The sequence below is a fragment of the Heloderma suspectum genome, chromosome 4 (genome assembly GCF_057233095.1).
Source record: "Heloderma suspectum isolate Gila_16-S chromosome 4, 16-S_ref, whole genome shotgun sequence".
NCBI lineage: Eukaryota > Metazoa > Chordata > Lepidosauria > Squamata > Helodermatidae > Heloderma > Heloderma suspectum.
Window position 1 is genome coordinate 204,155,001 of NC_139461.1, and position 18,244 is coordinate 204,173,244.

Genomic DNA, 18,244 nt, shown 5'->3' on the forward strand with positions numbered 1-18,244 from the left:
TCATTATACCAGTTTTACAAATGGGGAGGTGAGGTGAGGTCACACTTTCCCAAAACCACTCTCTGAGGCCAGAGTCCACTGCTTTAGTTAAAAGGTGAACCCAGTCCCAATCTAACACTTTATCCAGTGGCTACTGCAGACGTGAAGTCACATGGCAATAAAGTTGTGAAATCTGTTTTTTTTCCCAACTTAAACCTATTGCATCTTGTTCTAGCCACAATACAAAAGGAAAATGATTGGGCAATACTTTATAATCCACCATATTTCTCAGTTGGATTTACCACTGTAACATCCCTCTCTTATCAAGGAATATATTGGAACACACTTATTTGCTAGGGGATTCTTCTATAACTATTCTAGTTGCAAATAGTTTGTAGCTGACCATGTCATCGTGTGGGCAATTTTAAGGCAATGGACATGTTAGGCATATCAAAGAGGCATAGCTAAAATAGCTGTCTGAATCAACACTTGCTTTTGACCTATTACTGGCAGGAAGCTTGACCTGGAAAAAGGAGAACATTATGAGAAACATTCTTGCTCTAGGCAGCTCAATACCACAGAAAAGAAGCTGAGAAATGTCTATAGAACTAGAGACCACAGTAGTAGATCCCAACAATAGAAGCTCAACTAAAATGTATACCACAGTTTGGGAAAGGTAGTACCAAGTTCAAAAGGTCACCAGCATGGTTAATGAGCAGTGTCAAGGAAGCTATTAGAGAAAAGATGGCTTCTTTCAGAAAATGGAAGTCTTGCCCAAATGAGGAAAACAGAAGGGAGCACAAGTTTGCACAAAGGAGATGCAAGCAGACAATAAGAGATGAAAAAAGCATTTTGAGGAGCATATTGCTAGCAACATCAAGGCCAACAATAAATAATTCTTTAAATATATCAGAAGTAGGAAACCAGCTAGGAAGGCAGTTGGACCATTGAATGACAATGGAGTTAAAGGAGTACTAAAGGAGGATAAGGAGATTGCAGAGAAGCAGAATGAATTCTTTTCATCTGTCTTCACTGCAGAAGATATAGGACAGATACCTGTGCCTAAACTGCTATTTTCGGGAAGGGAGTCTGAGGAGCTGAGGCAAATAGTGGTGACAAAAGATGAAGTTCTCAATCTTACTGACAAACTGAAAGAAAATAAATCACCAGGCCCCAATGGTATCCAACCTAGGGGTGCACGAAAGCCACTTACCTGGTCTCGCAGCTTGCTTCGCGGTGGGGGGGAGGCGCTTCGCTGTTCCCCGCAAAGTTCAGGCCGGGGGGGAGGCTTCCCACCTCGCCCGGCCGAAATTCAGGCCGGGGAGGAGGCGCCTCGCCTCGACTGGCCGCGAAATAAAAAGTTTAAAAAAAAAGCGCCCCTGTGATAGGCTACGTGACGATTAACGTAGCCTATCACAGCTAGATCTGCAAAGTCAGCCGTGATAGGCTACGTTAATCATCACGTAGCCTATCACGGGTGACTTTAAAAAAAAAAGCGCGTACACAAATGGCGGCCCCCATAGGGAGCCGCCATTCGTGTTCCTTATTTGGTCGCTGTAGTCTACATAAATCTTTACGTAGACTACAGTGACCAAATAAGGAACGCGAATGGCGGCTCCCTATGGGGGCCGCCATTAGCCGTACGCGCTTTTTTTTTTTTTTTAAGTCACCCATGATAGGCTACGGGACGATTTACGTAGCCTATCACAGCTGACTTTGCAAATCTAGCCATGATAGGCTACGTTAATCGTCACGTAGCCTATCACGGGGGTGTGCTGTTTTTTTTTTACTTTTATTGGAATGGCGGCGGCGGCAGCCGGTCGAAAGACCGGCTGCCGCCTCTGCCCCTGTCGAAGACCTGACGAACCGCCGCCGGGACCCGCCGCCAGGAGGGACATTCGGGAAAGGTAAGTCCCATCCTGGGGGGGGGGCGGAGAATTTCTCCCCGAAACTACTTCGGGGGGCCGAACACGTTGGCACTCGGCCCCCCAAAGTTTCGGGGAGAAATTCTCCCCCATCCCTAAGAGTTCTTAAAGAACTCAAATATGAACTTGCTGTTTATTAACATAAATAGGCAACATGTCCCTAAGATCAGCCTCTGTACCAGAGGACTGGAATGTAACACCAACTTTTAAAAAGGGATCCAAGGTGGATCCAGGAAATTACAGGCTGGTTAGCATAATGTCTGTTCCAGGTGAATTGATTGAAAGCATTATTAAAGATAAAATTAGTAAGCATACTGAAGGACAAGCCCTGCTGAAAAAGAAGCAGGATGGCTTCCACAAAGTCCTGTCTCAAGAACCTTTTTGACTTCTTTGGGAGTGTCAATAGAGATGTAGACAAGGATGATCTGGTAGACATTGTTTACTTGGACTTTCAAAAGGCTTTTGACAAAGTCTCTCACCAAAGACTCCTGAGCAAACTTAGCAGCCATGGAATAATAGGAGAGGTCCTCTTATGAATCAGCAACTGGTTAAAGAACAGAAAGCAGAGAGTAGGAATGAAGGGTAAATTCTCCCAATGGAGGAGAATTCCTTCCTCCTTCATGTAAATGAAGGAGTCCCACAATGATCTGTATTGGGACCAATACTTTTCAACTTGTTCATAAATGATCTGGAATTAGGAGTGAGCAGCGCAGTGGCCAAGTTTGCCGATGACACCAAATTATTTAGGGTGGTTAAAACAAAAAGGGATTGTGAGGAGCTCCAAAAGGATCTCTTCTAACTGGGAGAATGGGAATCCAAATGGCAAATGTGGTTCAATGTAAGCAAGTGTAAAGTGATGCATGTTGGGGCAAAACATCCAGACTTCAAGTATAAGCTGATGGGATCTTAGCTAGCAGTGACTGACCAAGAAAGAGATATTGGGGTAGTGGTCGACAGCCCAATGAAAATGTCAACCCAGTGTGTGGTTGCTGTGAAAAAGGCAAATTCCATATCAGGCATAATTAGGAAAGGAATTGAGAATACAACTGCCAATATCATACTGCTCTTGTACAAACCTATCATGCAACCACCCTTGGAATACTGTGTAAAGTTCTGGTTACTGGACCTAAAAAAACACAGAGCTGGAAAAAGTGCAGAAAAGGGCAACTAAAATGATCAGGGGGCTGGAGCAACTCCCCCATGAGGGAGAATTACAACAGCTGGAATTATTTAGCTTGGAGAAAAGGCAAGTAGGGGGAGACATGATAGAGGTGTACAAAATTATGCATGGTGTGAAGAATGTGGATAGGGAGACATCTCTCTCTCTCTCTCTCTCTCTCTCTCAAAATACTAGAACCTGGGGTCATCCCATGAAGCTGACTGGTGGGAGGTTCAGGATAGATAGAAGAAAGTACTTCTTCACACAGCGCATAGTCAAACTATGCAATTTGCTACCACAACATGTAGTGATGGCCACCAATTTGAATGGCTTTAAAAGAGGGTTAGACACATTCCTGGAGGAGAAGGCTATCAATGGCTACTAGTCCTGATGGCTATATGCTACCTCCAGTATCAGAGGCAGTATGCCTATGTACACCAGCTGCTTGGGAACATGGGCGGGAGGGTGCTGCTGCTCTCATGTTCTGTTTGTGGGTTTCCCCTCAACAGCTGGTTGACCACTGTATGAACAGAAAGCTGGGTTGGGGGTTTATCACACGGAGATTTTATCCTGCTATTGAGATGGCTCTCTCTTGGAAGTTTGCAGGCTCTTTAGATGACACTGTTACCCTCTAGGGTGTCTCCCGTCATTTCCTCCAGCCTATCTCATGTTTTCCCCAAACACAAAAAATGTGGTATTTTTTCCAGCCCACAGAACAGGAGCGCCATGACCTCCCTGTGAAATTCTCCAATAGTGGAAGAAACTGCTGTGTCTGCCTGCTGTGGGCATTTGTTTTCAGTTGTTGGGGGCAGTCAGGATGAGATTTGACAGGAGCAAAGGCAAGAATTGCCTGCAGTTTGGATCTCCTGCCTCTGCATTTCTCAATTGAGGGAGAAGAGGGTAAAATGCTGCCTGCAACAAAGGGAGACACATCTGATCCCCTACTCCACCAAGCTAAGAAGCAACGTCCTCTGTTGTTTCAGAGCACCCTATTAAGTTCAATGGGGCTTCCGCCCAAGTAAGTGTGCCAAGTGTTACAGACTCACAGCACAATCTTACATTTTATGTCTACTCAGAAGTAAGTCAGAGGTTTCCTGGGGGCTGCAAGAAAACAGTACAGCAGAAGTTAAGCTACAAAAACAAGAATCCCCCCCTCCTTTGCACACATGCCAGGGACGGAGGGAGGGGGCACTCCCTTATTTCAAACCACATGGCAGCCATGTAAAGAAGCCCTTCCTAATCCTGCAAAGAAACTGAAAGCAGGAAGCTCCAGAAAGGATGTGTTTTTTGGCAGGCTTTTTGCTTACTGTAGAAACACCCTTGGTCTCATCCAGCAGGCTCTTCTTATGTTTTTATACAGGTAAAAATATGATATCATGCAAATATGAATAATTATGAAGAGGTGGAAATAAAAGAGCACAGTAGCTAATCAGAGTACAGTAAGCAATCACATATCTTCAGGTGTAAAACTGTAAAAGCAAAGGGAAGATACTGGGTGGGGTTGCTCCCGGCAGGGAGTAATCTGCTGGCAAAATTTGTATTGGTAATGTATGCACTACGCTTTGTCTTCTTTTCTTTTTCTGTTGTAATCCTTGACAAGAAATACCAAGATATCAATTTCTTTCTATAATTGCCTTAAATACACTTGCTCATTGTTAATAAATGTTTAAAATATGGTCTATGCAAATCTATTTATAAAGTAACTGTGTTGAGTGTAAAATGACTGAATCCTTCTTGGTATCAGAAAAACCACATCTTTATGGACCCAGATATAGACAGGAAGTATGAGCCTGTCAAGATAACAGGAGGCCTACTTGGGGGGCAATGCTATGGACTGTGCCCTTGCTGCTTGGAAGCCCCCAAACCCAGAAGCTTCTGAGATTCCTATGTGCTGCCAGGCTGAAGCCAGCAGGGTGGGAGGAACAGCAGAGGCGATCTTCGCCTCCCTGTCCTCCATCTGTGGTGATTTACACTAGACAGGCTTTAGTGAGGGCCCTTTGGAGGGGGAGGGAAGGAGGCTGGAGGAGGCTCAGAATATCTTGTATCCTGGCCTCTCTGGTCTCCTCCCCTCCCTACCCACTGGAGCACCCACTTTCCTCCTCCTCTGAGGTTGCTTTTCTGCCCCTGGAGAGGCAGCCAGCAGGGTTCTCTCCACACTGACTGCAAGGGGGCGGGGGCAGATCTCCAATTCCCCCTTCTGAGGTCAGAACGATGTCCAAGGCATCCTATGGTCCCTGGGAGGCTCACCCAGGGACCACAAGATTGCTCTCTCCATTAGGTTTATTATCTATAAATCATTTCTTCTATAGTAGGACATATTTTTCAATGTTTGTCGAAACAGATATATTTTGTTTTGTGTTATGTATAAGAAAAGCATTTCTGTTGGGGGGAGTGGAGAGAAAGAGTTTGATCAAATAAATTCTGTTGTATCTTCCTAACTGGCCTCCACCATGATAGAATTTTGTAAACTTAAAGATATGTATTTATCACTTTAAGATGTTTTCAAGATTTGTATATTTTTACAACAATATACAACAAGAATATATGTTTTTATAGTGTGTGTCTACCTAGTTTTGACTATATGAATATAATGTGCAAAATTTCCAAACCCAGATTGAGGCTGCAATCCATTACTCACCTGGGAAAAAGCCCACTGAACTTATTTACTTCTGAGGGCTTATTTCTGACTATACATGCATAGGATTGTGCTACAAAGAGCTACAGAAGCAAGTAAAGTGATCTCATTGCTGTTTAAACTTACTGATTTGTGAGCCGGGACCCTTCAGGACTGAAGACTGAGATAAACATGTATTTCATAAAGTCAACATTCCAGCAGCCAAATAAACAAAGTACAATGGCATTTTGAGGAACAGCCCTTAAGGGTTGAAAAAATGTTTTGGTCACCAGAGGCACAATCCTATAGATCTTTAGACATTAAAAAGTCCTACAACTCCCAGCATTCACCAGCCAGCATGTTTAATGTCTAAACATGCAACTTTTTAATGTCTAAACATGCAAAAGATTGTACCCTAAAAGTATAATTTCACCTGTTCAATACCCAGTATTAGGAACAATTTAACATGTGTAAGCAGCTGTATGATACAAAATGACCTAATAGCAACACATTATATCATACTAAAACCATTATCTAGTAGTGAACACTGGACAGCTATAGAATACTGGCAAAACATTTTGCCCACATTATTCAATGACTTGGAGTACTAGACGAATATTATGATAGGTCCAAAAAGCATGGAACCCACTGAAGTAAAGCTAGAAAGATAGTATTCTCCAGTCACACACATACAGTAACAGTGGGAGACAAGCAATAGTTTTTAAGCCAGTTGAAATGTTTCCAGCCTAAGCTGTCATTCCAATGAAGAACCCACGTGAGCTTGAAAACTTGAAGAAGCAGACACAATATTCGCTTCATTCTGTGCCTCACATCAGGTGTCTCACATCAGCCATTGATCTTAGTAGCGTTGTCCAGGTGCAGTTGGCGGGCATCTCCAAGGTTCCCCAAGGTTGTAAATCAGTGCACAGGTAATTTTGGCCCGCTTGAGCCAATCAAGTGGCCTCACTAGAACAGCTAGCCAATGAGCGCTCCTTAGAATGGGGACTATTGTTATGTGGACTCATTGGTGGTGCGCGGCCAATCCAAAGCGGCTTCGGCTTCGAGCGCGCGCCCACCTCCTCCTTATTCTAAACGGCGGGGGCGCTTCGGCGGTGGGAGTTCGGCGGCAGCAGCTGCGGCCCCTAGTGTGCTGCGCAGCGCGCGGAGCCAGACGAGAAGGCGGGCTGCGCTGTGGTGCCTCCTGTTCTTGCTTTGGTTGCTCTCCTCCTCCTCTTCTTCCACCTCCTCGCCATCCTTCTGTCAACATGGCAGGGCTGAGCAGCGGCGCCTCCGGCTTCGGGCGGTGCAGCCACGCCGTGGTGCGGGCTCTGCCGGAGTCGCTGTGCCAGCAGGCGCTGAGGCGAGAGAAGGGCAGGGAGGTGGACTTCGCGCGCGCCGAGCGGGAGCACCAGCTCTACGTCGGCGTGCTGAAGACCAAGCTGGGGCTGCAGGTGCTCGAGCTGCCCGCCGACGAGAGCCAGCCCGACTGTGTCTTTGTGGAGGACGTGGCCGTCGTGTGCGAGGAGACGGCTCTCCTCACGCGCCCGGGGGCGCCCAGCCGGAGGAAAGAGGTACTCCGGCGGGCAGGCGGTGGGGGGGCGCGCGCGGAAGGGAAAGGAGGTGGCGCCCGTTTGACAGGGCAGCTGAGACACTCCCTGTCTCCCCACCCACACATACTCCGGGGGGGGGGGTCGCTGCAACTTCCCACCTCAGCAGAAGGAAGAGTGTGGTGGCGGGGCGGGGCGGGGGGACGTGTTTTGGCGGCGGCGTCTGCGGCTTCTGCTGCTGCTGCATCTTAAGATGAGTTAGGTCCCTAGCAGAACCAGGCAGGCTGCTTTTGCTTCCCAGTGACATTGAGAGGATGCGAAGGCATGGCTTTAAAGCGTGCCCTCCATCCTGACTCCGAGCAGCAGCTATTTCCTGAAGGCTGACTTCCCTGGGAGCCTTGGGTGTGGAGTGCGGTACTGTAAGGCGTGGCAGGCTGTGTGGAGAGATGGGGGGGCGGGGGGCAGGCGGAAGAGGTGATGGGAGACGGAGATGCTTAATGCAAATGCGGTCTCTTCTTTTCTCTCTTGTTCATCTTGAACAGAAGCCTAGCCTTCCCATCACCCATCCTTCCCCAAGCCAGCACAATATCGGCAGATTGGGGTGAGGAGGAAAAGTATAGCTGAATGAGCCTTTTCTTGCCATGAATCAGTTTTCAAGTGTGGGGGAGGAGGGCTGAGCCCAGATGCGTTGCAACTGTTTGTTTTAGAAATGACTGCAATTTGACTTGACTGAAAGGACAATCTAGTTCTTTCTTTGTCTTCCTTCTTCCCCTTATTGCAGAAGTGATGGGATTTTAGTTTTAGGTGTTGTTTTTTGCAGGATCTTTCAAATACGCTTTTAGGAAGTAGTAATGGCTCACAGTTGCTTCAGATTAAATCTCTGCAGGTTTCTTTTTAATGAAGCCAGATCAAGGGCAATGCACATAACATTTTTCAGAAATAATTAAAAATCCTGGGAATCTTTACAAGAGCAAGAACAAAACAAAACCCTACACATACATACACAGAGGAAAAGTTGGGCATGAATATTGCTGAACTGATATAAACCTCTGAATTCTGAGTAGGTTCTTTAAAACACAGGTGTGTGTGCCTTTGAAAGAACAATGGAACATATACACGACACTTGTCACATTGAACCAACAGTCTTAATTACAGGATTCTTATCCTTGAACAAAGTATCCACATTCACTCTATTAGGTGAACAGTTCTATATTTGTTGTACTAATACTGTATTGCACAAAAGTACAAAAGTTTTAAAGATGCTTAGCTTACTATACCAGTATAGATTCCTTTTTGGTGTTTCTTTTTAACAGCCTGTAGCTTGCCTGGTGTCTCAACAGCTTGCAGTCTACTGGTAATTAAAGAGACATATTACAGCACAAATTGATGCATGATTACACAGAAGTAAGCTCCATTATGTTCAATGGGGGTTACTCCCAGGTAAGTGTGCATAGGACTGCAGCCCTAATGTTTCAAGCTCTGTTCTCTTTCAGAAGCTCTGAAACATTTTTTCTGTTGCAAAAGATTCCAGAAGTAGAATTTACCTACCATGAACAAAGTGATGAATTCCACATGTAAAAATTAATAATTGATGTTCTCCTTAATTTGAGTCATAACTGTGCATACCTTCAAGCAGGTGTATTTTGCAATGCTATGTATAAAGTGCTTTCATTTATTTTCTTATTGTATATTCACACATGAAGGAAGGATGCTTAAGCTACTGAAAGAGACTCACTCATGTACTCACTCATAAACAGATTTTTGATGATATGTTTGATAAGTAAAAAATACGTGGTCAGAATTCTCCCCGCCCTGCCCTGCCCCCCAGTGATTTTGTAGAGATCTTGGCTGGTTTTTGACCTCAGTTTGAAAACCATTGAGGTAGATGATTTTGGAGGAGCACTAAAGTTTTCATTGTATGTAGTGATAAATGTCCAAGTGTGCTTTTGCTTGCAGTAATATTTTATTAATATTCTCACTTTTAAGTCCAAGTGCATTTTGTTCTACCCATTTCAGTTTGCTGATGAACCCCATGGGCTGTAATTGGTTTCCAGGGCAGAGGATGGTCATGTCAGAAACCACCTCTGCAATCTGTTCAGACAGGCAGGGATGAGATCAGTGAACCAGAAAATGAAATAAAAGCAGTCAGAGTCCAATTTGGGAAATAGCTGAAACAGATTAGTGGCTAAGAAAAACTATGCTGTTTAATAATACAACAGCAAAATATAATAACTACAATAGGCATGGAGTGCCAATTGCTGGATATCAGCACAAGAAGGAAAAGAGAGAAAAGGTATATTACATAGGTTTAATTCAGAGAAAGTTAATTGTACTTAAGTACCACTGAAATCATGAGCATTTCAAATAGTGGGGAAAATCTGTGACTTCAATAGAATGTGATTATATTTGTCATTTTCAAAGTTTGTGCTGGGTCATGGTGGTGTGCCACAAGAGACTTATTAATGTGCTGTGAGAAATTTATTAATTAAAGGTTCTGGAGAGCCGAAGGCACACGCATGCACACAGATGGCTGGCTGTTGCATCTCTGGGTCATTCTCTGCTCTGGCCTTGCTTCCTTCTAATCAGCCTCCACTACACATGGGTAATTTCGCCATATCTCAGCATAGGTTGTAATTGGATCCTTCTTTCACTATGGATGCAGAAATGTGGCAGAGTGTCCATAGTCACGAGGGGCTCCCTGTCGCATCTCTGCATGACTTACTTATCTGGGTTTTTCTTCTTCCAGTCAGCAGGCACACCTGGAACACTAATGCAGAAATATAGGGGCTCCATTCAGAGTGGGAAATGTTTACTCATTCACACACTAAGAGTAAATATTTTGGGGGTAAGAGTGAAGAATGTACATCTAATTTGAAGTTGTAAAGTGTGCCTCAGCTATTAGAACTTCTGGGGAACACTGAATTACATCTAAATTAGGAGCAGTTATCTGCTGGTCTCTAGGCCAAATCAGGTCCTTCAAAAGATGCAGCTTGCCCCCACCAGTTGCTGACTTCCCTCCTTTTCCTCTGATTACCAGAAAACTGCGCAGGCAGCATTGGGGAATGTGTCGGGGGTAGTATGTATACCTGAGCATGGAAGAGTAAGTTATCTAGAAGCAGTAAAGAAGCATATCATTGCTAGGCAATGAGTTTACCTGAGAAGAGGGAACCAGAAATATGTAATGTTGCCATAAACAGGAGGGGAGGGCAAAGGGGGAAGGGCAGACAGGTGGGAATGAAAAGGAAGAAGGAGCAATGATGGGTGGAGCAGGTGAAGAGGAATTTGTCACTGAATTAGTGATATATTAATCTGATTTCTGTGTAAGACTGCATAACATGTAATGTTTATGTTGCAATAAGAGATTAGCTTATTTTTAATTATCAATAACCACTTGAAATAAGGGCACAATCCTATGTATGTTTAGACAGAAAAAAGTCCTACAACTCCCAGCATCCCCCAGGATATTTTTCCTGTCTAAATATGCATAGGATTGCACCCTAAATGACTTTTGCTTGTTCTATAACGATATATCCCACTTTTTTCAAGTGAGAACTGGTTATATTTCAGTGAGTAATGTTTTGTTAACTGACAGTCCAGTTGCATTTCATCTAATGTTGTGGGAGATATATGTTACATTCAGACAATCAGAAATGTGTGTGAAAAATGCAGTCTTGGGGCAGCGGGAGAAAAGGACTGAGCTGAGATTTGGTTAATGGGTTTCAGTGGTGCAGTGGGGTAATTTTGGATCCTGGACTTAAGGGGCCCTGCTTTAGATGGCCATGTACTCTGGACTCTGAGCTAACTGGGGAAGCCCAGGTGGCTGCTGTGCCCAAGAGTGCTTTTGACCAGCTTAGGCTGGTACGCCAACTGTGGCCCTAACTGAGGTAAGGTCCGTCCTCTCCAGATATCTATGCACTAGTCACGTCCAGGCTGAACTACTGTAATGTGCTATATGTGGGGCTGCCTTTGAAGACGGTTCAGAAACTCCAACTGGTGCAGAATGCGGCCGCCCAAGTGTTGATGGGGGCGAGGCAATTCGATCATATAACACCTATATTTCACCAGTTGCACTGGTTACCGGTGCATTTCTGAGCCCAATACAAAGTGCTGGTCTTGACCTTTAAAGCCTTAAACAATTTGGGACCAAGTTACTTGAAGGACCGCCTACACCCATATCAGCCTGCCCGCACTTTAAGATCAAAAAGAGGCCCTTTTCACTTGCCCACCTGTGAGAGCAGTCAGGTGGGTGACCACACATGAGAGGGCCTTCTCTGAAGTGGCCCCACACCTTTTGAACAAGCTGCCATTGGAGGTCTGCCATGCTCCATCAATGCAGACTTTTAAGAAGGCCTTGAAAACATATTATTTTACCTTGACCTTCTATTGATATGACTGCTATTGTTGCCATTATTGCTGTTAACATCGTTGTTGGTTTTATTGTTGGCATTTATAGTTTTTATTGTTTTTATGTTTTTATCACTTTTAATATTTTATCTGTTTTTATATATTTTATTGCTGTGATCCGCCTTTGGAGGGCTTCTGCCCTGAAAGGCAGCCAAGAAATATTTTAAATAAATAAAATAAATGTGTATTACTTCAGTTGTGAAATACGCAATTAACAATTCTCTTCCCTGTCCAACTACCATTAGAGCAACTACAACAAAACTGTTTGCCAACCCTGATAAATAATAATACTCTGAGCATGTGCACTTTTGCATGTTTAAACTCAAATCATAGCAACACTGTGGCTATAGGAATTAAATGGAGTTTACCATCATCACCAGCTGCCCTCTGTGTAGAGATCTGGGGGGTGGGGGTGGGGGTGTAAACTTTTCGCCCCAAAGTCCAGCCCTAGCTGCACCACAGAGGGTTTCTATTGTACTTGCCAGTGTATGAAATTCAGTAGAAGCTGATGGATTGCTTGTTAGCAGTGCAGATCAGGAAATAATTGGCATATTCAATACAAAAACCTACTTTTAGCAGTGTATTGAAATAACCTAGCTGCACTAATCAAAGCAAATACAAAATTTACTCTTTCAACTTCATGCTAGACAACAAACATAAATGTTGGAGTCTTCATCCTGGATTTCATGTACATCCCAAGTCTTGCACAATGGAATCTAGTGAGACTTCTTCATGTGCATAAGGAATGCAGACTGGTATTTAACAAACAGGTGCAAGTGATTGACTGATTTACTGTGGGACCCTTATGTGCAGAAATTGCTGCTTTACGTTGTAACTTTAAATCATGCTAGACCTTTCACTAAACCTGCTTGGTAATAGATGTCATCTGGTCTTTCATAAGTCACCTAACCTAAAACTTTCCATCTGCTGTTCTGTGTGTCAGAAGTGAGATGGGGGAAGGAGATGGTAAGGAATCAACAAGAAACACACAATTACATTGCATCATGCATCAGATTCAAAGTGCAATAAACATAGTTATTGGAGGGCTGTTGTTTTTAAAGGCTAACTTTTGTGTAATACATTACTGGAATAAAACTGCTGATTGAGAGCCACTGGTGTACACTGGACAAAGTGGTGGACTTGGACCTAGAAGGCCTTTGCTCAAATTCCATTTTAGGCATTATCTTGGGCCAGGGAGACCTGGCAAAATCACTATCTCCCATTTTACTTTCTCATGTGTGAAATAGTTGACAATAAGAATTTGTTCTACAAAGTAGGTTTACTGTAGGATGTGCAGAATTTCAATTTGTGGTTGTTGTGAACACAGACAATTTTGCCATGGGCATACTGAAATCCACCTAGAGAGAGAACATGAACCCCGTTGCATTCCCTAAGGCTGCACTCAACCATTTTTAAACATTATTTGTTACAGTGGTGCTAGGGGTGAAATCACCAAGTGGAACCAGGTTGTCTGAGTCATAGTTGCTTACCACTGCAGTTGTAGTCTGAGCAAAGATTATTGAGAAGATGAGGTGTATCAACCACAAGTAGATTTTTTCTTTCCTGAGACATTTTCTAACCTTTCACTGGCTTAGGGTTTTGCTTAAGAGCTGAACTGAACATGTATTGTGAAGCTTATACCCACTGAAGTTAGTTGAGGTGAAGACTTTGACTTTGTATAAAAAGACTTTGTATAGCAAGCGTATGTAGTGTAGAGCTGGACCAGGGATATCTAGTAAGAAGGATAGGAGCCTTGTATTTATTTCCAGAGTTTTGGAAATGAAGGACCCAAGAACATTAGAGCCAAATGACACGTTACTTTAAAGATGTAGAGTATCTCTACACCAGCCTAAAATCCTGCATTTAAAATAGGGCTTTCTGTTTCCATTTTAAATGCAGGATCACGACGGACTCCCTTTACACACGCCTCCTTTTCCCTCTCCTCTTCCCCCTTATCTGAGTCTTCCATGTGTTTCATTATACAGCCGCTAGATGGTAATATGGTCTAGCTCCTCTTATTGCAAGTTCTCCTCTTTTCAGGAGGGAATTCATGGTACTCAAGTGCTGTAATTTGATAGCTCATTATCTCCAATCTTTTAACAAAATGGAATAAAGGTCATTCAGTGTGGGAGATTCCCTGGAGGTTGACGACGTCATGCAAAGGACCCGCAAACTTCCTTGAATAATCAATCTCTATAGCAGGATAAAAGCTCCGTGTGAAGAAGCCTGTAGCCAGCAGCATCTTGTTTCTTTTTTACCCTAAAGCAGCAGTGGACAACCTCTGCAGGCCCCCTCCAGACTCCACCACCTGGCCTTAAGGCTACTGGGGGCTTGGGGAGGAGGTGAGAAGAGGAATCCCCTTGTTATCAGTGATCTGTGATCATAGAGAACAAGGGGATTTTTCTGTATGCCTCTCCCCATCCCAATTGAGAGGGTGAGTGATGCACAAGGAAATCTCCTTGTTATCTCCAGTCACAGCCTGGTGATAACAAGGAGATTCCCCTTATTTAGCATGCCACTCTCCCTTCCAATTGGGGCGGGGAGCAGGGAGTGGCATGCTAAGTGCTTTGCCTGCCACACATCATCCTCAGTGGTGAAAGGCATGGGATGGGTGAAGCTGGTCCCTGGCTGAAATGGCAACTGGAAAAGCTCCAGCAAGCACTTTGGCCAGGGGACTTCACCCATCCTACATCATCTCCAATGGAGGAAAGGCGCAAGGCAGGTGAAGCTTGTCCCAGGCTGAAACAGCAGTGAGAGAGGTGAAGTCAGGGACTTGGCTGAAGCTGGGAGGAGCAGCCACTCTTTGAGGTTTAGGGCAAGCCCGTTTGCACACCACACAAAACTGGGAACTGGGGAAAATGGGCACTCAGCTGGCACTGAGAAGAGTGGGTGCTCCTCCCAATTTGGCCAAGTCCTTTCTCCATGCTAAAAGAGGGTGGGGCAGTGGTGGGGCAATGATGTCAGTTGGTGTGGCCACACCCACTGATGTCATCTGGCCACAGATGGCCCAGTGAGGGGCAGTTCAGCCTCCCCTCCAACTAGTTCCCCACTCCTGCTGTGAAGTAAGTGCACCAGATCTGGATTTAGACCCTAGCAGGGGGTAGAGAGGCTTTAACCTACAGCTGTGGTCCCAGTCTGGATTGCAGCCTGCACACCTGCAGTTTATATTGCCAAAAAGCAATCTATTTGTTTGAATGGATCACTTTTTGGCAATATAATTTGCAGGTGTGCCTCTGCAATCTGAATTTGGGCTACAATGGGGGTGGGGGGGGAAGGGTTAAAGCTCACTTACCCCCATGCTAGGCTCCCCATCCATATAGGGGCCCCTGTGCTTATTTTAGAGTAAGAAAGAAATGTGCAATTTAGGACTTAATTTCTTTTGAACCTGGGTTTCAGAGCCTCAGGAAGACTGCAAAAAGTCATGTCTTGCTTTTCTTTCTGGGCTTATAAAAACACTGAACCATTCAGACTGAGACCTAGCCAACCAGTCTACATTACTTCAAATGAAAATTGGTTCTACAAGCCTCTTCCAGTTATGAGGAAGGTTAAATGCTGAGAGAATCAGACTGAATGGATTTCATTCCCATATAGGCTGCAGTCCTATACCCTTTACCTGGAAGTAAGCCCCATTCATTTCAATGGAGTTTACTTCTGAATAAACATAGACAGGGTTGCACTGTTAGACTGCAATCCTAATCACACTTACTTAGAGAGAGCGCTGTATTGAACACAATGAGACATTCGTCTGAGTAAACAAGCATGGGATTGTATGGTGAATATCTGTATGTCTCAATGGCCTGGAATAATCGAGTTATTGGTTTACATACAATTACACTGGCATAGTAGCAATAGTGCACTTGATAAGTACAGTATAAAAATGGGCATCCAACTATACATACATTATCTAACTTTATGCGTGTTTTGGAGAAAAAATGGGGAGCAACACAAATGAATTATGGGTATAAATAAGTAGAGGATGTCTTGGGTAAAACTGTGGTTCTTTGCGGGGCATGGGAGCAAAACTGGAATGGGTCTCTTGGATTTTAAAAATAATATTAGCTTGTTCCTAGTGAGAGGCATACTGAAAGTGTGAGATGTTTATGTCTGTTTAGAATACTATGTGATTTGTTTCCCATTAACCAAGCTTAGGAAGTTTACTTGGAAACATAATTAGTATTGCACATTCAGAAAGGGCTTCTTCACATGCAACTTTTATCCTGCTATTGAGATTGCTCACTCACGGAAGTTTGAGGGCTCCTTAGATGATGTCATTAACCTCCAGGGCATCTCCTGCACTAAGGGCACAATACTATGCATGTTTAGACAGAAAAGGCCTACAACTCCCAGCATGCTGCAGCCAGCTGGTTGGGGCATGCTGGGAGTTGTAGGCCTTTTTTTTTTTTTCCTAAACATGCATAGGGTTGCTCCCTAAATGACTTTTATTCCATTTTTAAATAGATCGGAGATAATGAGGTATCGAATTACCCCGCTTGTGATCCCTCTGTGAAAAAGGAAAAGCTGCAAGAAGAGGAGCTAGATCAATGAAACATGTGGAAGACTCAGATAAGGGGGAGAAGGGGGGGGAAGAAGTATGTGTAAAGGGAGTCCATCATGATCCTGCATTTAAAACGGAAGCAGAAAGCCCCCTTTTAAATGCAGGATTTTAGGCTGATGTAGAGATGCTCAAAGGGCATCTCTACACCTCCAGTTTATTGCACATTCATGATTGGCCGCTCACTGAATTGTGCGGGTCCATTACATGAAATTGTCATCGTCCAGTCATTATCCCACCATTTCTGTCCACCTATCCCATGTTTTCCTCAAATGGAAAAAATGTGGTATTTTTCCAAATACGTGCAAATGGAGCACCATGACCTCCCCATGTGTTTCTCCCCTAACACAATCCGCTGTGTGTTGGCTGCTGTGGGTGGTTGTTTTGGGTTGTTGGGGATGTGGTCATGATGGCGAAGGCGGTGACCATGGGCTGTGGGGCGTGTCGCCTGCCTGTGCCATTTTTGTTCCTCGCCATTTTTGGCCCGCAGCGTTCTGAACAAAGTGGCAGGTCAGCAGAGTGGCATGCCAGCCTTCCGACCTGCTGGGACACCCCCCTGCTGTGCATTCCCAGCAACTAAACAGCTGAGTAAATGGCAGAGATTGTCAAAAACACTGAATGGGGAGGCGGGGCCCCTGGGGAGATTGGTGGGGGGCTGTCTGTGTCAGTCCCCATCCACCAGTAACATGCAAGGAGAGGGAAAGGGGCAGGCACCAGGGAGAAATTATCACTACACCCCGAGCGTGTGTAATGCTTCTTCATGGAAAGGTGGCGATGCTTCTGAGTGGCATCACCACCCCATGAGAAGGAAAGAAATGAAAAATAATGCAACGGGGACAGCTATCTAAAAAGAATGGCCCAGTCCTGCAATGATACTGGATGGGGTAAGAACCGGCATTGATGTGGAATTCTCCACCCGTGTGATGGAGCCCAAAGATTCAGCTCAAAATGTATATATGGCAAGAAATGAAGCTACAGAAGTAAGGGAAGGGTCACTATGGCTTCTGCACCAACCAAAGGAAAAAACTGGCTACACAGTAGTTTTTTGTATTGTTTTAATCTGTTATAAACCAGGGGTGGGCAGAAGGTAGATCTCCAGATGTTTCGGATTTCAGCTCCCATAAGCTCCTGCTTCGTGCTTCTCTGTGCATGGAGCAAGGGTCTCAACAGTCAAGAGGTGGGCTCACTGCTCACTCAGCCAATTTTGCTCCTCCCTTTCTTTCCCCCATTTGGAGAAGGCAAGGAAGGAGCAAAGCAGACTAACCCAGGGCCTCAAGGAGTTGGCCAAGTCTTGAGCTGGCTTCACTCATCCCTGCTTTCCCAAATCAGAGAAGAGGACGGGATTCAGCTTGGGATTCAGCTAGCTTCTCGAAGTGCTAGCTGAGTGCTCAGCCAGCTTTGCTTCTCTCAACTGGGGAAGGAAAGCAATTTTATTTATTATTATTATTATTATTATTATTATTATTATTATTATTAATCGCCCATCTGGCTGGTCACCCAGCCACTCTGGGCGATGTACAACATACAATAAAACAGTTTAAAACAATAAAATTCTACAATAAAAACATTTTCTAAAATACCCTAACCCACCCCAAATGCCATCACTCAATGAGTGATGTGGACTGAGCCACAGCCTCAAGGAATACTCCTTGAGACTGGAGCACACCTCCCCCTTCTTGGAGTGGGAGGGGCTTTAGAGAAGGGGAGGAGCCTCACCTGAGAGCCTGTGGGGTGACCTGGTGGGCCTGATTTGGCCCATGGGCTGGCATTTTTCATCCTGCAGTACATGTTTACTCTGAAATAAGGCCTATTGAATTCAATGGGGCTTACTCCCAAATAAGTGTGCTTTATCCAGCTTAACCGTGAATATGAGAGTGGTTATGTAAAGTATAATGACCTGTTAAGCCAAGGGTGGGCAACTTGTCGCCCTCCAGATGTTTTGGGCTGCAATTTCCATCAGCCCTAGCCAGCATAGCCAGTGTTTTAGGATAATGGGAGTTGTGACCTTCCAGATGTTTTGGCCTATAAGTCCCCTTCCCCCACTGTGTTAAGTAAGGAGTGGGT

The 18,244-nt window shown here is 44.6% G+C and overlaps 2 protein-coding genes across 2 annotated transcripts in view; both read left to right on the forward strand.

Annotated features, from left to right (window-relative positions):
* ZNHIT6 (zinc finger HIT-type containing 6) overlaps window positions 1–18,244 on the forward strand; it is a 211,618-nt gene that overhangs the window by 175,793 nt on the left and 17,581 nt on the right. The window lies entirely within an intron of this gene.
* Window positions 5,856–18,244, forward strand: part of DDAH1 (dimethylarginine dimethylaminohydrolase 1) — a 110,893-nt gene continuing 98,504 nt past the window's right edge. Inside the window, exon 1 of the mRNA XM_084852038.1 lies at window positions 5,856–7,248. Within this exon, the coding sequence (XP_084708164.1) occupies window positions 6,676–7,248 (573 nt within the window). The 5' untranslated portion in view covers window positions 5,856–6,675. The remainder of the gene's footprint in view (window positions 7,249–18,244) is intronic.